General features: G+C 33.4%; 1 protein-coding gene across 1 annotated transcript in view; it reads left to right on the forward strand.

The window, feature by feature from the left end:
* LOC136032273 (calcium uniporter protein, mitochondrial-like) overlaps window positions 1-22,611 on the forward strand; it is a 183,860-nt gene extending 161,249 nt beyond the window's left edge. The window contains exon 7 of the mRNA XM_065712530.1: window positions 12,577-22,611. Within this exon, the coding sequence (XP_065568602.1) occupies window positions 12,577-12,816 (240 nt within the window). The 3' untranslated portion in view covers window positions 12,817-22,611. The remainder of the gene's footprint in view (window positions 1-12,576) is intronic.
* The last annotated feature ends 4,319 nt before the right edge of the window (window positions 22,612-26,930 follow it).

The following is a 26,930-nucleotide window of genomic DNA, read 5'->3' on the forward strand; positions in this document are numbered from 1 at the left end:
AGTTGAAATTACTAAAACATACTTTAGCGTAAAGAGTGAGGTATAACGAGGAGGTAAACACCTCATATGCGTAATAATTTTTGTTCGTTTTATGTTTTAATGCTGCTCCTTACTTTCAGTAGAAAAAAATTTTCATATTTATTTTTTCATTGTTTTTTTAAATAATGCTAGAAAATCCTGCGCCCCCTTCATTGAATTCTCTTCCCCCATGAGAACTTCCTCCATGGAAATATCCTCCCACGAACCCCCCTCCCCTCAACTCTCCCCCTATACCAAAAAAAATCCCCCTGAAAACGTCTGTACACTTCCCAGTACCCATTACTATATGCAAACACAGGTCAAAGTTTGTAACTTGTAGCCCCTCCCTCGGGGACTGCGGGGGAGTAAGTCGTCCCTAAAGACATAGTTATTAGGTTTTTCGATTATGTTGAATAAAATGGCTATCTCGGAATTTTGATCTGGTGACTTTTGGGAAAAAATGAGCGTGGGAGGGGGCCTAGGTGTCCTCGAATTTTTTTGGTCACTTAAAAAGGGCACTAGAACTTTTAATTTTCGTTAGAATGAGCCCTCTCGCGACATTCTAGGACCACTCAGTCGATACGATCACCCCTGGAAAAAAAAACAACCAATAAACACGCATCCGTGATGTGTCTTCTGGCAAAAAATGCGAAATTCCACATTTTTATAAATAGGAGCTTAAAACTTCTACAATAAGGTTCTCTGATATGCTGAATCTGATGGTGTGCTTTTTGTTAAGATTGTATGACTTTTAGGGAGTGTTTCCCCCTATTTTCTAAAATAAGGCAAATTTTCTCAGGCTCGTTACTTTTGATGGGTATAACTGATCTTGATCAAACTAATATATTTAAAATCAGCATTAAAATGCGATTCTTTTGATGTAACTATTGGTATCAAAATTCCATTTTTTAGAGTTTCAGTTACTTTTGAGCCGGGTCGCTCCTTACTACAGTTCGTTACTACGAACTGTTTGAAACAAATATCTTAATTGTGGACTTCATCCTGTTTGAAAAATTATAAGTACTTTTAACTAAAAATCATAAACATTTAAAATATGCGTGAAAATCTTGATGTTTTATGGAAGAACATATGTTTTAAGCATCAGGCCCATTTTTCTAACCAGAAGAAATCACCTTACACCACTTCTCCCTAAAAATTTAGTTGATATATATATATATATATATATATATATCCACGGGAGGGTAAAGGTGCAGAAGTTCTGCTCAGTCAAACCTGGACTAGCAGTAAAAAAAATAATTATAAATATTCTCCTTCTACTGGAAAGCCCCATACTCCTTTAGAGCCTATTAAACTGAACAATATATAGTAATAAATAAGATGTTCTTATCAGGAGTCCCTCTTCTTGCCTTTTTCCGCACCTTTACCGAAAATTTGGTTAGCCATCCAGATAAGAACAATCTTCGTGTCATTCTCATTAAAACTTCTCTGCCCTCTCCTATTTCCACAGCCTTTCTGATAAAAAAAAATCAAAAGTAAGGTGCAATATTAAAACTTAGAACGAACAGAAATTATTACGTATATGAAGGGGGTGTGCTCCCTCCTCAACACCTCACTGTTCACGCTAAAGTTTTTCAGTACTTAAAAAAAAGTTACTTATAGTTCTAATTAAACGGCCCTTGTGTTTCAGGAGTTGTTTTTAAAGAATTAGCACACAATTTAAATTTTAGAGTAAAGAGCGATATGTTGAGGAGGGGACAGCATCCCTCATATATATAATAATTTCTGTTCGTTTTAAGTTTTAATGTTGCTCCTTACTTTTAGTTGAAAAAACTTGCTTGCTTTTTTGTATTTGGTTTCTGATGGTTTTTTAAATAATGCCAGGACATCTGGCTTCACCTCCAAGAAAAACTCCCCTCTTCCTACAGAAATATACTCTAGACAATTCAATACAGGCAAAACTTTACCCTAGACAATTACCTTTAACATCTCCACACGTAAAATTGAATCGATAAAGAGAAATCAAGACATATAAGGACATTTTGTATAGGAATTCTGGCTAATTCACATACTGTAAAATGTCCCCTGAAAAGTTCACCCTCCAGAAACTTCCCTCTCCATGGACAATTATCCCCATAAAAAATTACCCCAGCAGAAAATTCGTCCTCCTCTCCCCACCCGAAAAGTGCATCCATACTTCCCAATAACAAACGCTATACGTAACCAACGAACAAAATTTGTAACTTAAAAACATTTCCTCAGGGCTGTAGGGGGTCATGTTATCTACAAAGACATGATTACTGGACCTTTCAAGTGTTCTGATCAAAATAGCTATCTCAAAATTTAGTCGGATGATTTTGCGAAAAATGGTGTGGGTGGGGGCCTAGATGCCCTTCAGCTTTTTTGGCCCCTTAAAAAGGGCACTATAACTTTCATTTCCATTAAAATGAGCCCTCTCCCGACATTATAGGCCAACTGGGTCGATACGATCACCCCTGGGAAAAAAACGAACAAATAAACATGCATCCGTGATCTATCTTCTGGCAAAACTGACAAAATTCCACATTTTTGCAGATATCAGCTTGAAACCTCTACAGTGGGGTTCTCTGATATGCTGAATCTTAGGATCTTTTTTCCAGGTACGCTGAATCTTTGAATCTTTTAGACTTTTATCTGTATTATTTATTATTCTACACTAAGAACGGTTGAGCGGAGGTCTCAACCGAAATATTTGCATAATTTTTTAGTTTTTTCACTTGCTCTTTTTGTCCTCATTTTCTCTCTTCTTCATGATTTTATGTTTTGTCACGGCTAGCCAGTGTGGTGGCAGAAATTATTTATAAGCTTTCTTCAAAAACAATATTCTCACATGGGGTTGTAAAAAACCATATTATAATCATTAATCTTCCCAAAGCGCAACAACCCGAGATTACAAAAAAGGAATCGATAAAACTTTTTACATCTCAATTTCTTCTCGTTTTTTTGTCGCCTTTTAGAAAGGATTGGTGCATGCTACTACGGATCAAAAAACTTCGATGCATAAATGATGTTTTTATTACAAACATTACTCCAGCGAGGAGAAGATAAATTTGTTCCAGAGAAGTTGCAATATTTAGCACATAATTTTGGAATATAATGTTAAATATAAAATTTAAACTCTATACAGGGCCGTATGCAGGATTATTTTTTTCGGGTGGGGGATAAAAAGCTTCAAAAAACGCATATTTTTTTTTATTCATTTTGGTTACGTTTTTACTATTCACACGAACGTTTCAGGGGAGAATTCAAACCCGAAGAAATAATTGAAGAAAAAACGGGTTTAATTTTTATAAAGCAGTGAACAAAATAAAATATATAAACTACACTTCAGCTAACAAAAATAAAAATACTCCGTCTCGTGTGATTAGTCTCATTAAATGTATTTAAATAATACTTAAAACGAAACGATTTTGGAATTATTTTGTTTATTTTGCACTTTTCTAAAAAAATTTGTTGTGTAATTATATTGGCATGTTTTTTGCTAAATTAAAAAAAAAAAAAAATTTAATTTTTTAATTTTTTTTTAAATTTTAGCTAAATTTTAAATTTGCTAAACTTTAAACAAAAGTTTAAGGATTGGGGACCAGCCATCCTGTGCTTTCGCAAATCCTTCCTGCTTACCTTCCCCAGATCTCCAGGTAGCCACTTGGACCTGGGCGTCGACTCTGGCTGAGCTTAGAGTCACACCACTGACTCCCGTCCCAAACCAAATAACCGGCCACCCAAAGAATCGAACCCGTGTCCCTCGGACAAAGGATTTCCACCCTCTCAACATTTAGCTGGGATGATGAAGAGGAAAACTACTACTACTACTACTACTACTAATAACTCACTGCAGCACCAAGCCGCCTGAGGCCAACACAGCTACGCACGCTCCTCCTCCAACCTAATCTATTTAAAGCCTCCCTCTTTACACCCTCCCAGGAAGTTCCCATTTCCTTTAAATCCTTATTTATGACATCCTCCCAACCCAGACAAGGACGACCTGCTTTCCGTGTAGCCCCAGACGGTTGGCCAAAAAGGACAATCTTCGGTAATCTGTCATCCTTCATCCGTAGAACGTGGCCTAGCCATCTCAACCTTTCTTTCATTATAGCCCCAGAAAGCGGGATTGAACCACACTTTTCGTACAACCTACTGTTTGAAATACGGTCAGTCAGCCGGGTACCCAGAACAATCCGTAGGCAATTTCTCTGGAAAACATCTAGTAAATTTTCATCTGCTTTTCGGAGTGTCCATGCTTCAGAGCCATATTTGACCACTGTCATCACTGTAGCTTCCAATATTCTAATCTTTGTTTGTAGGCTTATCTTTCTATTCTTCCAAACTTTTTTTAACTGTGAAAAAACACCCTGAGCTTTAGCTATTCTACTTTTAACATCTTCACTGCTCCCACCATCTTTACTAATAATACTACCAAGGTAATTGAAGCTCCCAACCTGATCAATCTTTTCGTTACCTAAGGTCACCTGTTCATCTTCACTTATTCCTAACCTTAGTGACTTAGTCTTCTTAACATTAATTTTCAAGCCTATTTTAGCACCCTGAACTCGTAAAACCTCTAAAAATTCATTCATTTTGCTCACACTTTCATCTAATATGCTTAAATCATCAGCATAATCTAAGTCCAGGAGCGTTCTTCCTCCCCATTTGATTCCATGGTCTCCAATTGCCTTTCCTGTGCTCCTTAAGACGAAGTCCATCAAAATGATCCATATAAAGGGGGATAGAACACAACCCTGCTTAACTCCTGATTTAATACAAAACCAGTTGCTAACCTCATTTCCTACCTTAACCGCAGCAGTATTATTCTCGTACATAGCGCAAATCACTTTAATGTATTTTTCTGGTATACCATATAACGATAAGACCTTTGTTAACGCTGTTCTATCAACAGAATCGAAAGCTTGCTCATAATCGATAAAACTAAGGACCAAAGGTGTTTGACAACGAAGGGACTTCTCAATTATTAACCTAAGAGTGAAAAGGAAATTTATTAACCTAAGAGTGAAGAGGAAAAGGTGGTATTAATAACGGTTCTAGGCGTTTACCCCTCAGAAAATACCCCCGCCGAGGTTCCAAGGAGTGTTTACAACTGGGGTATTTTCCACGGGAAGGTATTTTCACGGGAGAGTCTCTAATCTGCACCTTTACCAGGTTTTCTTCAAATGATTAGTATTGTTGAAAGAATTTTGAAACTCTAGAAATTCTTTAAACGATCCAGAAGACTTTTAAAATTCCCAAAATCCCTAAATGAAAAAGTTTACCCTAAAAGACCTAAAAAATCCTCAATATAGGGGGAAATCCCTAGAATGGAAACAGGTGACGCTTTCCAAGTAACGATGAAAGGGTAACTGAATAAAAAATACAACACTGAATGGCATTTCACGATTTCATTTTATGTAAAGCATTCTTAAAGGCTAATTTTTCGCCAGGTAGGGTATTATCAGTGTATATTTTGAGGTTTGGTTTTTCAGATTGTCCTTTGGATTTTATGTGGATTTTTTGTGATTCTGCACTGAGGATGGTTGAGGGGAGATCTCAACCGAAATATTTGCATAATTTTGTAGTTTCTTCATTGGTTGTTATTGTCCTCGTTTTCTCTCTTCTTCGCGATTTAATGTTTTGTCAATAAAGTTTATTCTGTGGATTGAGTAAGTGAATTGTTTTCTCAATGGATCGATTTGGGTTGTGCGAATGGGTGTGAAATGGATCGAATTGGGTTGAATGGATTGGGTGAAATGGATATATATATATATATATATATATATATATATATATATATATATATATATATATATATATATATATATATATATATATATATATATATATATATATATATATATATATATATATATATATATATATATATATATATATATATATAATTTCTGCATAATAATATATATATATATATATATAATTTCTACTGCTTTTACTTCCGCGCTCATGATTGTTAAAAACATCAAAGCTCTTTAAGGCATAATAATATTCTTAACTAAAACCTCTACTAATTATCTTTGTAAGCTTAGCAATAGCTCTCCAAATTGTGGCTACAATTGTCTTGTCCAGAATTCTTACATCGCCTCGTGCATTTTGTAATTTATTGCACGAAAATGTATATGTCAAGTTCAACCGATAAATCTTGCCCTGTCAAAATCAAAATTATTACTAAGTTGCATTGGTTTGGTACAAGTCCGAAAACACTTTCGCTTCAAGATCTTCATGGTCTTGATTTTTGTTCAAGTTCAGATTTCCTGTTTTTTCTGTGTAAACATAATGTCGAACCACTATTTTTAAAAGTTCTATAACAGTAGTTCGACTTTTAGTTACAATTTTTAAGACAGGTTTTTGTCTATTACCTCGTGTATCTTGTGATTTACAATGCTAATATGCTTATTTCAACCTCAAACGATTGATATTTTGGTTTGGAAATTAAACTGTTATAGCCTAAACTAGTTTAGCACAAAAATTTACGGTACCAACCATCGTAGCACCAAGCCGCCTGAGGTCAACACGGCTGCAACCCCTCCCCCATTTTAACCCTTTCAAAGTTTCAAACTCTACTCCCTCCAATGAAGTTCCAGTTTCATTTAAATCCTTTCTTCTTACCTCGTTCCATCCAATGGGAGGACCTCTTTTTCTCATTTAGCCCAAGAAGAACAGCTATAAAACATGATTTTGACAATATATCATCCATTTTGTAAAACTTGACCTAACTATCTTTTTTTTGTTTTTTTTTATTGTAAACTTGGAAGTTGAGATTGAACAACATTATTTGTAGAGCTTACTGTTTAATTATAAATAAATGAATATTTGTTATTTTCTGTAATTTCAGTATATATTTTATTATTAATTCATTCTTTTTATCTGTCTTATTTTAAAATTTTATTATTAATGTTTATTTGATTATTTTATATATAAAAACTCAGTAAAGGCTTTGCGTTTCTATAGTGAGATTTAAACCAGTTTCGTCATATTTTTGCTTCTGTTTTGAATATAATCATCGTAAACTAGGCCCACCTAGTTACATTCGTGGTTGTAATGCAGCATTGAACAAGTTTAAACTTGTTGATTCAAAAGTTAGTGCCTAAACCTCATTTGTTCAAAAGTGTTAAACCCCAGTTCTATTTTTTATTTGCACCTTCCCTCATACTTGCCCAAGTGTTGACGTGGGTAGAACCAAATTTATTTCACATGGTTTTTATACGCCAATATTCTCACAACTGGAATTTCTTCTGTTTTATGGTGATTTTTAAAACAGTTTAATTATATTTCACTTATTTTTGAAAGTTGCGGTCGTGAAGTATTTAATAAGGGTGAATATGCTAATTCTAATTATTGGTAAAGTCACATTTGTGCCATAACATTTGTTAACCATCAGTTAAATTTTGTATGTTACCCTTTTATCATTTTCGAAGTTACCCTCTTACCTGCCCCAGTCTTGACTCCGGTTGGACGAGTTTAATTATGTACCAGCATTCCCATAACCAGAATTTCTGCTTTTCTATGTTGAGAAAAAATTAATTTAGAATAGAAAGTTACATTTTTATCCTTTTTAAAGTTACCTGTTATTTTCCCCAGTGTTGCCGCTCTTACTCGCGGTCAGAACGAAATATTATCCTGTGGTTTTCACATTCAAGCATTGTCATAGCCAGAATTTGTCAAAAGAATTAGTTCCTAATTCACTTTAATGCAAATGTTTTAAGCGCCCAAATTTTAAGTTTCTATCTTACTACTCTTAGCACTCAAATCTACCTTAGCACCCAAATTTTAATTTTCTATTTTACCCTTTGGAAAGTTACCTTCTTTATTGACTTTATTCATTTTTGAGAAAAAATATATATGTGAATAATATTTAAATTTTCAGAAGTGAGGTCAGTAGCGCCAATTATGGGAGGGCAGTATCGCATAAATCCCTCTTCTCTCTAATTTGGAAAATAAGTTTTTCGCGGTGAGGATTTTCGGTAATTTTCATCCGAAAATTCAAAAAGTTTTCCCCCCCCCCTAGACTTCAAAAAACACATTTTGCCCCTCTCTAAAATTTTGTGAATTGACACCACTGAGCAGGGTTGCCACTCTGATAAAAAAAAACACTGGATTTTGTTAATTTTTCGTTGATTTACTGATTTTCTTCAATATTTAGTGACTTATGTGCTGATTTAGGGATTTTTTTTGATCAGGCAATATAAAAATCACTAGAAATAGTGATAAATTACGAGGCATGGCAACCGTGCCACTGAGCCAGTTACGATAGCAGATATATTTTATTAAATCGTTTGTACTTGAATGAAAAAAAAAAATAAGAGATATTGGATTGAAGACACCTGCCAAGGTCAGGTGGTTACAGGTTTTTATATCTTTTGATTTTCTCTTTAACCCTTGAGCTGCTCTTTGATGGCAATAAAATCTCTTTACTGCGTATAAACATGGCTACGTCATTAATTTTTAGCAAGCCATTGCTTTGAGTGAAAGTGAATTCTTGAACTTGAGATGTCTGAAAAAAGGTAAATGAAGTAGTAAAACTGGATTGCATCTCAGCTGGGGCTGTAATTACTGTCGGAAATTTGACAGGAGTCAGTATTTGAGGGTTTAGGTCCAAGCATGTTGCTTTGTTATGCCCATGTCAAATGTTCACAGATAAGAATAAATATCAATTCATTGTTAGGCTCATTTAGTATATTGAAATTTAAATCAGTGTCAGAGGTTGAAATTTGACTGATGCGGGAAATAGAACCAGATCATTTGTCGCCACAAGGAAGATTGTTTCCGAAAGGAGTGGGCCTGGCCAAGAAACCTAGTTTCAAGTATAGGAACCAAGAGCCTGTGATTTTTCGAGCATTTTATATCTACATTTTTCTAAGTCTAAAAAAAATAATCCAATAGAAACTGCAACTCTAAAAAAAAGGTTTGTTAAAAGAATTAATTCAAGGATTTTTTATAAAAAAAATAATTGGCTTTTCTTGCTGATTCCAAATACATAAAATTCATTACGTTTAATATTACCCGTCGAAAGCTACGAGCCTGGGAAAACTGGCCTGATTTTCGAAAAAAGGTGGAGATAGCCCAAAAAGGTCAAGATGTAATAAAAATCACGCCTTCAGATTCAGCATATCAGAGAACCCTATTGTAGAAGTTTCAAGCTGCTACCCGCAAAAAATGTGGAATTTGAATTTTTGCCTTAAGAAAGATGAGGGGTGCGTGTTCATTTGTTGTTTTTTTTTTTTTTTTTTTTTAGCTTTTTTTTATTTTGCCCAGGAGTGATAATAGCGAACTAATGGTCTTAGAATGTTGGAAGGGGGCTCATTCAAACAGAAACTCAATTTTTATATGGCGATTTTAAGTGACCAAAAAGATAAGAGGGCAACTAGCCCCTCTCCTAAGCGCCTTTTTTTCCCAAAAGACATCCAATTAAAATTTGAGATAGCCACTTTGTTCGGTATAGTTGAAAATTTCAAGAACTGTGCCTTTGGGGATTACATGTCCCCCCAAATCCCTTGGGGATCACATGACTCCCCCCACAGCCCTTGGGGATTTCATGGTCCCTCAGAGTCCCTGGGAAAAGGGCTGTAAGCCGTAAGTTATACAGTTGCCCATCATTTGTATATAGTATTTATTATTTGGAAATGTGTGGAGATTTTTCGGGTGGTAGATTTCCACAGAAATAATTTTCCATGGTGAGGAAATTTCCCCGGGGGAATTTTCTATGGATGGGGGACTTTCCGGCATGATCTGAAAAACGATTAGAAGCTAAATATTAAAAATCACGTTTTTTCAACTGAAAGTAAATAACAATATTAAAACTTAAATCGAGCATAAATTATCCCACATATGAAGTGGGCTGCTTCCTCCTGTACCCCTCGCTCTTTATGTTAAAGTTAGACGTCTTGAATAACAACTGCTGAAACACAGGGGCTATTAAAATTGAATAAGAAGCTTATTTAAAGTACTGAAAAATTTCAGGGTAGCGATCGAGGGGTAGAGAAGAAAGTCGCCTCACTCATATACGGAATAATTTCTGTTCGTTTTAACTTTTAATTTCGCTCGGTACTTTTAGTTGAAAAAAAATTGTTATTTTCATTTAGTTTCCCAAATGAATGGGTTTAACCAAGAAACCTATTTTCAACTATTGAAACATTGAAACTGAGAGCCTGTGATTTTAGATTTATAATATTTGTTAAACAACTTGACCAAATATATTTTGTAAATCACAAATGCCAAAAACAAGAAGAACAATAGGGAATTTCTCAAGACAATGGGAAACAAATTAGAAGGAATATTTTGGCCCTATGTCCAAGGGCCGTCCTCAGCAATACAAAAATATATATGAGGAAAAAACTTAGGCCTACAACAGGATAAAATCAATAAAACTAAAATGATAAATTTTTCGAAACAGTCCCAGCATCCTTACCTCAGCAATTTATTTGTCAGTCCTGGTTGAACTTCGCTGAGGTTAGAATGCTTGGATCGTTTTGAAATTTTTTTCATTTTAGTTATTGATTTTATCCCGTTGTAGGTTATTTCTTCTTTTGTATTTTTGTATTACCGAGGACGGCCCTTGGATATAGGGCCAAAATATTCATTCTAATTTGTTTCCCACTGTCTTGGGAAATTCCCTATTGTTCTTCTTGTTTTTCGCGTTTGTGATATAGAAATTATATTTGGTCAACTAAAAGTACCGAGCGAAATTAAAAGTTAAAACGAACAGAAATTATTCTGTATATGAGTGAGGCGACTTTTTCCTCTACCCCTCGATCGTTACCCTGTAATTTTTTAGCATTTTAAAAAGCTTCTTACTACTTCTTACTTCTTTAAAAGCTTCTTATTCAATTTTAACAGCCCCTGTTTTTCAGCAGTTGTTCTTCAAAACGTTTAACTTTAACATAAAGAGCAAGGGGTACAAGAGGGAGCAGCCCCCATTATATATGGGATAATTTTTGTGCCATAAGAGCCAAGAGCTCATATGGTATGAGCTCTATCAAAATTTCAAGAATCAATTGATTGCTTTAAAAAGAAAATCAGAGGCTTATTGCCGGTCGAGATTTAAAATAAGAGCTCTGAGTCACGAGCTCCTTCTAAATATCAAATTTCATTAAGATATGGTCACCCGTTCTTAAGTTAAAAATACCTCAATTTTTCTAATTTTTCCAAATTAACAACCCCCAGCTCCCCCAAAGAGAACGGATCCGTTCCAATTAGTCAATCACGTATCTATAACTTGTGCTTATTCTTCCCATCAAATTTCATCCCGATCTCTCCATTCTAAGCGTTTTCCAAGATTTCCGGTTTCCCCTCCAACTCCCCCCAATGTAACTGGATCTGGCCAGGATTTAAAATGAGACTTCTAAAGCAGAAGATCCTTCTAAGTATCAAATTTCATTAAGATCTGATCACCCGTTCGTAAGTTACAAATACCTCATTTTTCTAATTTTTCCGAATTTCCCCCTCCCCGACTCCACCAAAGAGAGTGAATCCGATCAGGTTTCTTCAGTCACTTATCTTGGACTTGTGCTTATTGTTCCCACCAAGTTTCATCCTGATCTCTCTGCTTTAAGTGTTTTCCAAGATTTCCCGTCCTCCTCCCCCCCCCAATGACACTGGATCCGGTCGGGATTTAAAGTAAGAGATCTGAGTTACGAGGTCCTTCTAAATATGAAATTTCATTAAAATCCGATCTCTTCTTCGTAAGTTAAAAATACCTCTTTTTTTAGAATTACCCCTTCCCCCCTCCAACTCCCCCAGAGAGAGCGGATCCGTTCCGGTTATGTCAATCACATATCTAGGACTTGTGCTTATTTTTCTCACCCAGTTTCATCCCGACCCCTCCACTCTAAGCGTTTTCTAAGATTTAGGCTTCCGCTCCCAACTCCCCCCAATGTCACCGGATCCGGGCGGTATTTAAAATAAGAGCTCTGAGACATGATATCCTTCCAAATATCAAATTTCATTAAGATCACATCACTCCATCGTAAGTTGAAAATACCTCCTTTTTTCTAATTTTTCCGATTTAACTGTCCTCCCACTCCCCCCCCCCAGATAGTCAAATCGGGGAAACAACAATTTCTAATTTAATTTTTCTGGTTCCTGATACTCCTGCCAAACTTCGTTGTCCTAGCCTACCTGGAAGTACCTAAAGTAGCAAAACTGGGACAGACAGACCGACAGAATTTGCGATCGCTATCACTTAGTAGATACCAAGTGCCATAAAACGGACAAAATCATGGATATGCCCCTGTCTAAGTTTGCTAATTTTACCAAATTTTATTCAACCTAAAGAACGATTTTTCGTCGACTTATTGTAAACGATGCATATTTGTTCCTCGATTAATTTGATTACTAAAAGAAAATACAGTAAATATACAAATCTTGTATATATATATAATTGGCGGGTATTTGTATGTGTTTATAATTATGTGTATACATATTTTAGCAAAACAGTTCAAATAGAAGTTTCCAGCATCAAAATTGTTGGTTTTGTTCCGAATATGCATGCACACCATAAGAGCGTTAGTAACTATACCATTTGGTTTATGTTGATTGTATTGAACCCTTCCTTAGGAGTACGTGCTACCTGACGTTCGAGATCGAGAATATCTGAAAGCATTTTACAAATACGCAAAAAAGCTTGGCTTGGAAGTGGGCAAATATAATCTGCTTAAAGATGAAGAAGATAAGCTAAAATCTGACCTTAGACGACTTCGAGATCCAATAAGGAATCCATTGATGCCGGTGTCCCATAACCAAGTATCGAAGTCAATATTAGAACAATTCAAGGAAGCAATAAGAGCTAAGAAATAGTGCAAATTGGTTCTTCTTTTTTCTGCTAGGAAATTCTTTTTCAAGTCTATTTGCTTTAACTAGATATTGTTTTTGGGAAATTTTGCCATCAGAAATCGAAACAACTGACGCCATTGTTCCCGGATTTGAGTTAAATACAATACGGCCGTCAAGTCTCGGCAGTTTTTTTTTTTTTTTTTTTTTTTTTTTTTTTTTTTTTTTTTTTTTTTTTTTTTATTCGTAACAATTATTTACCACAGGCATCGACGCAGGAATTCATTTGAGATTCGGGCTGTGGAAATTCGAAAAGAATTATAAGAAAAGAAAAAATTGCGGAGGAGCTTTTACTTTTGGGAGGGGAGGGTAGGTCAGAAGGCTTCGGTGGACTTGCCTGTTTTACTGTCACGTCTGACTTAGTCGAGCAAATTCAAATCGCAAACGTTCAGAGACGTTTTTTGTATAACATGTTTTGATTTCGGATGGCTAAATTTAAACCGTGTTTATATCTTGCTTAGATGATTGTAAAACTGTGAAAGGACTTCATACCGGTCGGATTTGTCTAATCTTAGTGCATGTGTAAATTTTAAATTCTTATATTGGACAAGAGGTTGCTTCTGTTCCCTTTAAAAAATAATTCTTGTGAGGTGGCATGTGCTTTGTGGGACAGAAGTGGAGTGTGCGTGGCATGCAGTATACCGTGCATAGCGCTAAATGGCACAGTATGCCACGCTTGGCGGAAAGTGGTTCTCTGAGACTATACTAAGGGGCGGAGGCTTGACAACCCCTCGTATGGCATAAATTTTTATTAAGAGGTTTTATGTTGTTTTTGATGCAACTGCTTAAAATTTAACGTTATGACAAGATTTTATATAAATTAGTTGTTTTCATGTATTTTTTAGACAACGTTGCTTTATTTACTCAAATGTGAAAGAATGAGAAACTTCCAATCACGCACCTCATATCCTTTAAATTAAACTTTGAAATTGTTGAAGTCATTAGAAAGTCTAAAAGTGCAAAGTCTAAAAAAAACTAAAACCAAAAAGTATTCAAGAATCGATCTTAGATTTGAATCTGGAGAGTCTTTTAAAAATGTGATGGGGATTTTCACCATAAGCTTAATTACTTAAGTTTCCTAAACAGATTGCCAATTTTTTTTTCGTACAATCTAAGTATTAAGCCTCAATACGAAGTCTTTCGGTGCTAAATTGAATGCTGAAGGGGATCAGAATATACATGCTAATAATTTCTACTTCGAGATACATTTTGAAGGCAAGAAAATTACAATGTTTGCTAAACATTGTTCCAGCCCTTAATTAGTCAGTTTTGAGCCAATCAGGATCCTGAAAACAGCCAATTTAAATTTTTTGGAGGTTAGGTTTTGCTACAAGACCTCTTATGTTAATTACTTCCGTCTATCTAGCATTTCGGCTGTGATAATTACGAGTGCGACCTATGCCATTTTGGTCGAAAATGAGTTATATATTTGTCATGAGTAAACTAAACATGAGGAATCAAATGGTAATTGTCCTATGTTTTAACTGGCACGAAGATAAAAAGAGACATAAGTCTCTAAATGGCGTATGTCTCTTTTTATCAGGTCTTGTTGCAATTCTAAACGGCAGAAAAGGATTATCGTATGGAGCTGTAACATTATTGAATTTAATTTATACCCCTAAAAAGAGCATAAAAAATTGGTTTAGAATGTGTTCCCTCCCTTTATCCCCAATAGCCTCATCTTTCAGAAGGATCAGAGCCGACAAACGTTTTTTCGTTTTTTGGCTCTCCTGAAAAGTTATAAATATGGCTTATGTCGCACTTTTAATTATCACAGCCGAATTCACTTCCCGCTTCAATCAAGAACCAAACAACTAATGTGTACTTATTGTTGACTTAAAGTAAAATTTAGTACCTTGTAAGTTTTCAAGGTATATATGTTTCCAAACATAAATATGTTTGTTAATTCACGCTGAATGCTGAGCTAAATGCTGAATTTAATACTAAATACTTTTGTTTTCAAGGTATATATGTTTTCAAACATAAATATGTTTGTTAATTCACGCTGAATGCTGAGATAAATGCTGAATTTAATACCAAATCCTTTCTGTGAAGAAACAACTTTAAGAACCGCGCTATTTATCTTCTCGTATCTTCTAAATCATAGGTTTCAAATAATTCAAACCGAAAAGCTCTGAAGTAAGGTTATGTAGTTTTCGAAAGTTTGCCTAGAACATCGGTTTTGTTTTCATGAAAATCGAGATTAGAAAATCAAAAACATTTGGGCTGTTTCTTAATTCTTCTTTTTTACAATTTGCCAGTTATTTCTAACTAGATAAATGGCCTTATTTTATTTTATAAGCAAACACTTAGAAAGTTTCTTGAAAATAGTTTTTTTTTATGTATATTGTTTCTTTCTCGCAATATATCAGTTGTGTCTGACTAGTAATAATCTTCATAAATCTTGCTGATCTAAATATTTTCTTCTAATTTTTACAAAAGAGTCAAAACAGGTTTAAAAATTCAAAATTTATGTATAATCGCTATTTCAGCTAAGGAAAATTTAGGGTTGGGGGGTTACGCATCTTTCAAAATCTAGAAGGTGGCATATTTATATTATTTTTTCAATTAAAACACCAACATTTTCCTTTGTTTGTTAATATATATAAATCACCATTTTCACTTTATATTTATATACTAAAATATGTATATCTTTAAAACTTATAAGGTGCTAAATTGTAATTCAAGTCAACAATGAACAGACATCAGGTGGTGGGTGCGTAATTGCAGTAGGTAGCAAATTTCTAAGTACACGGAAGGGATTAGTCAATGAGGTGATGTAGCCAAATCTGAACCCCAAAAAGCTTTCAATTCCTTGGCTTCAGCATCCTAAATGGCTCACTGCTGACAAATTGGGAGCTCCGCCAATCTTTAGCAAATATTGTAATTTCCTTCCCTTCAAAAGATATCCCAAGTTAGAAACTAATACAATGTACATTCTGATTCCCCATACTATCTATTGTGGGATTCCCAAGAGAATACTAATAGAATCATTTCATTTCTTGTATGATCAATAATACTGGGAATCATTGGTGTCAGTTTACGAAAATATAGGGGGGAGGGTAATTTTTTTGAAAAGCTTTGGTACTTTTTTTTCCGAATGGGCTGTTTTCCCGATTATTTCAACAAAAATATAAAAAAGGATAATTTTTTTAATGAAAATACAAAAAAGTATTTTTTTAAATCAAGGGGATGGGTGTAAAAATCTAGGGGTTATTACCCCCTCTTCTCTCCCCCAGCTCATGTGCCTACTGCTAACGAGTTTTCCACAGAGGAAGCATTTGGACGATTCCTCTATCCTTGGAATTCGCTCTAAACTCGACTAACATATTTAAAGCTGGTTATTAATTAGCTTTAAATTTTAAATTTAGCTTTAAATTAGCTTTAAAACGATTTGTCAATCCTTGGAATTTGCTCTAAGCCCGACTAACATATCTAAAGCTATTTATTAATTAGCTTTAAAATTTTTAATTTAGGTTTAAATTAGCTTTAAAACGATTCGTCAATCTTTGGAATTTGCTCTAAACCCGACTATTTAAGCTAATTATTAATTAGCTTATTTTGTTAAATGGCTAATTATTTTTGATCAAGCACTAGCTGGATCGACTACCGATAATCAACTTGTATCTTTAAAATATTTTGTTTCTAAATCGGGCCTCTAGATTCACTTTAAAGCACGTTCGAAAAGCATTATATTTTTGATACTCTGGATGTTCAACGCAGATGACTTTTTGCATCAAGTTGTTGTCACAAAACATAAAATTTTGACATTGTAAGCAATCTGAAGGAAATATCAGTTTTATTTTATTACCCAGTTGAATAATGTAAGTTACAACAGTGAAGCAAAATAATTTTTCTATTTGAATCTGAAACTGCTGAATTTCCATCAGTGTCATTTGCTTTTTTCAATACTTTAAACACGAACAGCTGTGGAGATCTTTCTTGAAGGTATAAGCCAGCAAAGATTTTTTGGGGTTTGAAAAAAAAAACATGTCGTTTTTGGAAACGTGCCATATTTAAATTGAATTTTGTAATATTTTACAACTTATTCTGCACATATTATCTTCTAAGGGAAGACGAGACAGTGTCTGGTGCCCTTCTCCCATTTTCAGTGTCGATTTTTTTGTCTTTTGAGCTTCTGTCGGACTGTATACTTTATCTTTTCAGACTTGCAACGTTAATTCATTATTGTTTATTTAATTCTGAACATTTTATTCGTCTTAAAACAGACAAAAAACACGCTCTCGTCGCTATATTAATATTTTTAAAATTGATTCCTTGCTCCGTAAGTGTGTAAGTAATAATTCAAACCTATTCAAGTTCAATCTAGTCTTAAAGTTTGTCTCCATTTTGTACATTCTGCAAATCTGGTTTCAATAGAGGCATGGGTTTACCCATTTCGTATTGGTAGTTTACATATTGGTAGCCAAAAGTGATTGGAGACTCGGCATGCTGACAGATTGATAGAATCTGCCAAATGGAGACGCACTTTTACTCTTTTTTTCTTGGTCTTTTCTTAGTTTTTTTTTCTCTCCTTTCTTTCCTTTTTTCTCTGGGGTGTTTTCTGGTATTTCTTTAATAGTCAGGAAGCATTGCTAAACAAGATCCTATCTCAAATTTATATTTTTTTTTTTTTTTTGTTCCTATTTTTTATTTTGATAGACTATCATAAATATCAACGTTGCTCTTTTGACCATGAATTAGGAATTTTGATTGGTGGGCTTTGACGTTCTTTTAGTTAGTCTTGCCAATGTATATGTTTAATCTTCACTGTTTGGATTTATTCCCATACTCCTAGATTAGGGCCTGTAAGGATCAGATTTGAGGAAGAGGGGCTAATATGAGAGGGTCTTTTCTCAGTTTACGGTGGTGACGCCTTGTTGTTCTTATAGGCGACACATTTGCAATATAAATTCTTCTTTAAACTTCAGTACCTTAAGGTAACATTTTTTGGTTATTTTTCTAGTATTCTCAGTAAAAAAAAAAAGAAGCCATTATTGCATTCATTTTATTCAGATAAGAAATCATATAAAAAAAAAAATTAATCGAGCCTTTTCTCCCCTGTTTTGTTTGTTATACTTCCTTAAATAAAAACTGAACTCCCAAGCTATATGTAAATTCTTTCTCCTATTCAATTTACATCTAATTTAAAATGGCTATTTTCTGCATTGTATCAGGTAGACCACATAGTTTCCAGCGTTGCCACGCCCATTTTGAAAGTTGTAAAAAGGCGAACTATGTGACCTAATTTTTTTTCTTCTGTCCAGAATGAACCGAAGTATTTACAAGAGAATCGATTTTTGTAATTTGTCCAACAGATGAATTGCATAGTCAAATATTATAAATAATCGTTTCTTATTTCAGTTAAGGGGTGATGTGGGACTTCTCTTTTTGCAGAAGCAAAAGGGTCATGTACATCCTGCTTTGAGTCATCCTAGAATTTTTACTTTAAACCCATTTTATATCGTTGCTATTTTAGTCAAATTTTAGCTTTAGCTAAGTTGCACATTAGGGGGGGGGATGGTAAAATATCTGGACAGTGTAAAGTTAGAAAACAATCCTTACTTCAGAATATGCAGAATAATTGTAGATAACATATTTTCCATACAGACCAGCTATACTTTACCCTCCCCCTCCCCCCCTCCTACTGTGCAAATATATAGCCCTAATTGTTTAAATCCAATACATTCTGTCACCCGTCACTTTTCTTCGAGGCTTCTCAAATTTGAACCGCTATTCTCAAATTTTACATTTTGATCAAATAATTGAGAGTGGTCTGGATAATTAACTAGTACTTAATATTCATTTTATAATTAAAAATATGATAATCTAAAATATGTACTTTTGTGCTTGGGCGCCAAAGATGCCTGTCCATATCGTGGAACATGAAATATTTGTAGTATTGTACTATCAAATCTTATCGAAATTTATTGACATGTTTTAATAGTTGTGATAGACACCATGACATTTTTATAGAACAAATATTTGGATAACGTGTGAAGTAGTATCTTAGAGTAGTTAGAGTAGCCTATAATCTTTTTTATTTTTTGCCTGATATTATATCGAAAATTGCTACGCCTTACCCTAAATACTACTAAAAAGTTTATCCGCCTGTCAGTATTAATTATTACTTTTTGACATACGATGAAATGGTTTAAGTCTAAAAAAAATGGCATGAATGGTATACATTTCATGAAATGTATCCCGCATTAAAAAAAGCTTATTACAAATATTTATAATTAATTGCAGTAACTTGTTGAATTAACGTAACTATTATGCTTTATTGAATACGCCTCGAACATCAAAACGGAAATTTTTGCAAAAAAATCAAATAAATCTTGAAAACCCGTAGAACTTTTGAAACTAACCGGAGATATCATTAGCTTATACGAATAGATTTTTCTCAAAGAGTTTTCTATCTTTAAAATGTTGAATTTCAGATTATAGAGATCTGAAGTGCAATGGGACTCAGAAAATGCTTTTGAGCACAATTTAATAGTTACAAACGGCTCTTGTAATTTTGCTAAAAATTACTTTGAAATTTTGCGATTAATGATAGTTAGCCTCGGAACGCATCCATTATTTAAGACGTTTCATTTTGTTTGATAGTTCATTAATATGTTAATGTTGTTTTTACGCCTGTTATAATTGTGGAAATGAAAAAGTCATTTTTTAAGATTAATTTTATGGAAGAACCAAGTTATAACGAGTGAATTCTGTTTTTCTACGTGTCCGAGTTCGATTTGCATATTGTCATGCTCAGACCCGATTTTTGGTTTCTATTCAGTTTTCATATTGTCCTACCCGAAACAGCCCAAAACAAACTCTACCAAAACAAATTCTACCCAATACAAAACAAACGTCTCACATTTTGTAATTTTAGAGGAGAAAGAAAATATATTAACTTTTAAATTTTTATAAGTTATTTAATTTTTATTTTTTTAACTCTTGAAAAATGTATTTAACTTTCTTTTTAAAAACATGGGCGATGTAGAAGATTTTATTTGTCCACTTATTTATTTAAAATACTGATAACAGTGGTAGGCGTTAAGGCCTATGGCATAAGTGGTCCCAAGTGTTTTTCCGGTTCTTGATTTCGTGATAGTTGATTCGATTTACGTGTACACGGGTTGAAACAAGAAGGACATTTTGCTAAATGCACGGGAAATACACAATTTGGGCTATATATTTGTGCATTAGGGGGGGGGGGGTAAGTATTGTGGGATATAGTCGAGATGTGTTAACTATGATTATTCTGCATATTATGAAGTAAGAATTGTTTTCTTAACATGTATCCTTCTGACAACCCCAATTCTGGACTTATAAGTTATATATATAACTTATATATAAGTTATATATAACTTATATATAACTTATAAGTTATATATTATATAACTTATTATAAGTTATATATAACATATAAGTTAACTAATTAGTTTCTCGCATTTTGTCTTTTTTTGAAGAATTTGGGTTAGAAAAACCTGCAAAATGACAGTGGTTAGTCGACTGATTGGCTCTATTTAAATAATCGGTACGAAAATAGACTACCTAAGTTATTTGAGATGTTCTTTGACCTAGAGGCCCTGGAACAGTTATTGTCTTAATTGTTAGATAACTTTGAGAATAGCTAATGTCTCAAGCGAACGTTATTAGCGTGACCTTAAAATAGCGTGTTTAAAACGTGGTTTCCGAAACTATTTAAAGCCTAAATCCCTTTTCGCATTGCATTAATTAATAAAAAATATGACAGAACATATTTTATTTCAAGAGAAACAATTTATACTATCTTTAAAAAAAATTAAGTATGGTCTAAATGTCTTACCGGTATTTTCAAAAAAAAAAAAACGTTTCAACGTCCTCAAATTCAAAATATATTTAACCATATTCTCTTATCAGACTCATCAAGTAAGTCAACCATTTCAAGAAAAATAGCAGCAAAAAAAATGAAATAAAGTGTCCAAATAATGTATGATCAACCAACATCACCTATTTAAACGCTATTTTGGGATTATCTCTATTATTGGGTCCCGATCCCTTCCTCCTTTAAAATAATAACACATACTTAAATCTGTGAACTCGCAAATCAGCCTTAAATCATTGAATAGTCACTCGGCTAGGGTGGTATCCAGGATTTTTTTTTTGGGGGGGGACAAAAAACTTTAAAAACGCATCCAAAATTTGTTGATATTTGCTTTTGTTACATTTTTACTAGTCGGAAAAACTTTTTGGGGAGGGGGTTCAAACCCCCTAACACCCCCCATGGATGGGACTCTTCTTCTTTATCATAAAATCACTCGAATTTTTTTTTAAACATACTACTATATCATGTGACTCGACATAGCAATATTTTTTAATTTCCAGCTTATTTTTGAAAAAAAGTATTAGGTTTACTTTGCTGTAATGTTTTATGCCACACTCAAAATATCGTCGCAATAATAGGAGAATTGTCACCCTTCTCCATTGATGTTCAAGATCTAGTCCAATTACATTTCTCAAAATAAAGGGAGGTTAAGAGCTAAAGAGGTCCAACATGTATATCTGAAAGGCCTCAAATTTAAAAAAGGATCATTCAATCATAAATTAAACTCATGTTGTCCCTATTAAGATTCAAAACCTATTGGCATGCAGCCAACCATGGGCCAAGACACAGGTTTTCTTACTCTGCTCTCTTTCCTTTGATTTACTCATAGTTACTATATAGTCCTTAATTTCTGAGGGGGAATGCCTTCCACCTCCCCCCCTCCTGTGGGCTCCCATGCCTCAACATGCTCTGAAAGTTTCAAATTAATACTATAAGCTGTAAGTTCTCTAAAGTATATCCTTTACATTTTCAAATTACATCAACTGCTGCAATTCAAAAAATATAATGTGCAAGGCCGTATCCAGGACTTTTTTCTAGGGGGAGGGGGGTTACCAAAAAACTTAAAAAGCATCAAAAATTCTTTTCTATTCATTTTTATTAGGTTTTTACGAGAAAAATTTCGAGGGGAGGGGGCAATCCCCCCCTGGACGTGGCCTTGATGATGTGCTACTTTTTTCACGATAATATTTGTAGCTTACATTCTGATACTCCAAAACGCTCTACTAATCTGTTTTTCCGTGACAGCATTCTATGATTTTCGTTTTATGCCATTGTTCTAACATTATTCCGTTTTTCTATAACATATTGTTTGTCAAGATACTTAAAATCTCTGTTTTGTTCCAAATGTGGTCAATCACCCTTTCTCCCACTTGTAAAAGTAATTTTAAAATGGATATTTTGATATAATATGCCAATTTGGGAATTTGTATCCCTTTGGATCTTTTTTTTTAAGTTTGAAGTTTTTTTAAGGTTTTTTTTTAAGTTTCATTTCTATCTGCAGAGCCTTTAATTTAAGGTAAAAAAAATGCACTAAAATGCCCTTTTTATGGCTTCAGTATTTTTTTTTCTTTTTTCTATAAAGAAGACCCATTATAGGAACCATTTTGATATAAAATATTTATAGTGTTCGTGATACCTAAAATAACTTTCACCATAGAAATAAGAGCCTTTTAGTAACAGTTTAAAAACAAAACAAAAAATCTAGATTTAGGTTTTTTATCTTATCGACTTTTGAATTACTGCAGTCGACACGTGACATTTCCTCTCATAGAATAGAATAAAATTTTATTTTAAAAATTTCTATCACAGCATGGTTGCCGAATCTGAATTTTACGTCAAACAAGCACTCGCAAATGTATATATATATGTATATATATATATATGTATATATATATATATATATATATATATATATATATATATATATATATATATATATATATATATATACATTAATATATATATATATATATCATCGAAAGAACTTGGCTCATAATAAATTGTTTAAGGACGTTTGATGCCAAAAATTTCATTTTGGGAGTCTCAGCGTGGTCTGACAGTCTCAAAGACAAAGAACCCATTAGCAAGTTTTCTCAACACCCACTCATGGGGGATTTCCGAAGCAACTCTGGTATAAATTGATAGGGGTTCATAGATGTGTCAACAGTTCGAAATGCTAATTTAAGACAAACTAAACCTGTAGTCTCTTACTAATTGTTAAGCAAAATGCTGTCTAATACGTACAACATAAATAATGTGGATTCGGTGTCTGCAAATATTTCAATCAAGGCGGTTAGTATAACAGGAAAATTCAAAAGCTGTCAAATTATTCCATGGGACTTATTTTGAGTTCATTTTAATGTTTTCTATGCAGGTATACAAAAAAATTTTTAGGGAACGCCCTTTCCTGAACTCTAAAAAGACAATTCTGCTCCGTTTAATAAGAAACACTAAAATTTACGCTTTCTAATGATGTAAGTTTGATTATATCTGAATATCTGTATCTCTGCCACAAAACTGGAGAAGTTAAATGTTTTTCTAAGGTTTCCGGGAAAGTAGGTATCGGCTTTTAGTTTTCTGTCGTTTATTCAGATCTCTTTTGTAAGCTGTGCAAGTTATGGCAAAACCGTCCAATTAATTCTGAATAGTTTGGCCAAACAAACTTAAAAATCTTGTAATGGACAAGACAGGGTAATTCTTCTAGATATCGAACGACCTTAATTTAAATCCACCCTATTTTTCCCAGAGTCATTTGTATTCAGGGAGAAGAAAGAGTCAATAATGCGCCGAAAGATAAACCTTTTTACTTGGAACGTTTGTCTTGTCAACAAGAGTTCTCTTATTCGTAAAATTATTGTATAAAATCATATCTCTGAACTTTGCTTAGAATTTAAAGTTCTCTTTCCTTGGAAACAAAACTCTACGGGATTTGATCTTGCTAGAAGAGTTTACTGGAATGGAAAATAGTTGAGTTTTTTTCAAGTTTTGCTATTATTTCTTATCGTCATGTTGGCCATACAGAAAATGAGTTATGAGAGAGAGAGAGGGAAAGGTTTATTTACAATCGTAGCCAAATAGCTAATTTGATGTTGAACTACAAAACATGTTATTATGCACTATTATATAATGACGTAAAAAAAGGAACGAAAGAGTTCTGGTAGCGGTTTATCCGAGCACGTGATATATATATATATATATATATATATATATATATATATATATATATATATATATATATATATATATATATATATATATATATATATATATATATATATATTTCATTTGAAGAATGTCTCATAATCAATCCAATCGCTTTCTGGACAAATTTTAATTCAATATCCTAAAGATAAAGGTGAATGAATTTTATATAGATTTTCCAAAATTGATATTTAAATAATAACAATATCAATTTATTACCCACAAGAAGCAAAACAAAAATAATATGAGGTGCTAAAGAATTGGAGAGAAAAGAGAAAATGCAAAATAGGATCATAAGCACAAACAAAATTCAAGGCTCTCACACATGAAGTACCAGTAAGGCCAATCTCAAGAAATTTTAATTACCTAGCTGTGCCATTCTTTTTCATTATATATATATATATATATATATATATATATATATATATATATATATATATATATATATATATATATATATATATATATATATATATATATATATATATATATATATATATATATATATATATATAATTGTTTATTACATTATATTTTTTATTTGTTACATTATTTATTTTTTTTTTTTATTATTATAAGAACTCTTGTCCAGTGATTGATTGATTCTCTATACGTAGGACTATGCATTTCTTATACATTATTTGTTGTTTTTAACATTCATATATTTCTTTTAGAGCAAGTCGATTTTTGCAGCTATTTTAACTTGGATTTACAATTATATACATATAGGACCTTAGATAGGGAAAAGGATTAAGATAAGGCTGAATAAAACTTTCATAGATTTTCCAGAATTGATATTTGAGCTAATCCTAGAAAGTTTCATTCACTCAATGCTGCATTTTACATTTATTTGACGTTTGACAATCGAAATTTGAGCTAATCCTAGAAAGTTTCAGTCACTCAATGCTGCGTTTTACATTTATTTGACTTTTGACAATTGACATTTGAGCAAATCCTAGAAAGTTTCAGTCACTCAATGCTGCGTTTTACATTTATTTGACGTTTGACAATCGAAATTTGAACTAACCCTAGAAAGTTTCAGTCACTCAACGCTGCGTTTTACATTTATTTGACTTTTGACAATTGACATTTGAGCAAATCCTAGAAAGTTTCAGTCACTCAATGCTGCGTTTTACATTTATTTGACTTTTGACAATTGACATTTGAGCAAATCCTAGAAAGTTTCAGTCACTCAACGCTGCGTTTTACATTTATTTGACTTTTGACAATTGACATTTGAGCAAATCCTAGAAAGTTTCAGTCACTCAATGCTGCGTTTTACATTTATTTGACTTTTGACAATTGACATTTGAGCAAATCCTAGAAAGTTTCATTCACTCAATGCTGCGTCTTTTGTCTTATTGCGTCAAAGAAAGGTAGTCTGGAAAGTGATTTTTTATCCTACATGTATGACCATATGTTTCTTCTATATTGTCCCACATCTATTGTGTGTATAAATTTCTTTTAGAGAAAGGCAATTTTTTGCTGGAATCTTACATAAAAACAATTACAAACAAATGGAATCTTAAGATAGCGTTGGAAGCTTTAGGCTTTCATAACAACCCTCTTTTCAAAACGGTTTCCTGTCGTAGTTTAACGGCAATTTTCTTATCGTGAATTGCATTACTTTTTCTCTTATTATTACAATACTAGTTTGTGCATGCATTTGATTGCTGTCCAAACCACAAAATAGTGTTTATTTTGCGTTTTTCTGTTTTGGAAAAATTGAAAATTTAATCAATCTTTCCCTTCAGTGCAGCATCCTAACTCACTTAAAAATTATATATGCTAAAATATAATTATAGATTAAAAATTATATAATTATTTGACAATTTTATAATTTATCAAATTTAACGACTTCATTTACTAAATTTAGTTTATTTCAATTATTTAAATAAAAAAAAACTATATATGTAATTTTGGTAATATTGTAATTCAGTTCTTGCACAAAAGAAAGAAATGATACTTTAGAGATTTAAATTCCATTTAAAGGACTAACAGCCTTCACTTGATTTTAAGGACTATAACGTACTTTTGGAACTTTGTGGTATCCCCGCATTTTCAGAACCCAGGGATGTCGTTTAAGGGTGGGGGGAAGTTGGACACTCCCCCTCCCCCCAATAATGTGGAGAAAAATTACTGTGTGTCGCATGCCTCATGACTATCCGGATAGTCATGACCCCTCTTATCCCCCGTTAAAAATTCTGGAGATTCGCCCCTGCCAGTACCGACATTTTGCCGCAATATTTATTTTCTGTGTGTAAATAAATGAACGCGAAATTTGTAATGTCCGTAAAGTCGATTATTTTCATTTTTAGAAGAAACATTTTAAGCATTTGATAGAACGTATTTACAAAGATTCTAGCTTTAGTATAAAATAATCCTTAGTTATGAAGCAAGACGAGTAGACTAACTAACACGCGCAAGATGTAAAAAATAGCTCTGAGTCTTTCATATTTCCTCCCTTCTTTGCTCTCCCCTCCCATCCCTCTCTCTGTTTTACTCTTTTTTCTCTATATCTTGCTCTCTCTCTCTCTCCCTCTCTCTCTCTCTCTCTCTCTCTCTCTCTCTCTCTCTCTCTCTCTCTCTCTCTCTCTCTCTCTCTCTCTCTCTCTCTCTCTCTCTCTCTCTCTCTCTCTCTCTCTTTCTCCTTCTCCTTCTCTCTCCCTATCCCTTTCTGATTCTTTTTTCTTCTTTATCATAAACCATCCAGTCAAACCTTTTTTCTAGTCTTTAACCTGGTGCCATTTTAGCAATTATAAAACTGGGATGAATATGAGTTCGATGAGTTTATTGAGTAAATCTATGAGCTTTCAACCATCGACCAAGCTTTCAGGTCTCAGAAAAATACTGTGTTCTATGACTTTCTGTTTTGTGACTTTTTTCCTTTTTTTTAGATTTTTTAAGCCTTATAATTTATGTATTTGAGTGCAGAATTTTACTCTAAAGAAGCATTCTCTGTTTTCAATAATTCGATGCTCTCTATAGCTCTGTCATAAAATAATGGTGTTCATTAGAT

The sequence above is a fragment of the Artemia franciscana genome, chromosome 10, assembly GCF_032884065.1.
Source record: "Artemia franciscana chromosome 10, ASM3288406v1, whole genome shotgun sequence".
Lineage (NCBI taxonomy): Eukaryota > Metazoa > Arthropoda > Branchiopoda > Anostraca > Artemiidae > Artemia > Artemia franciscana.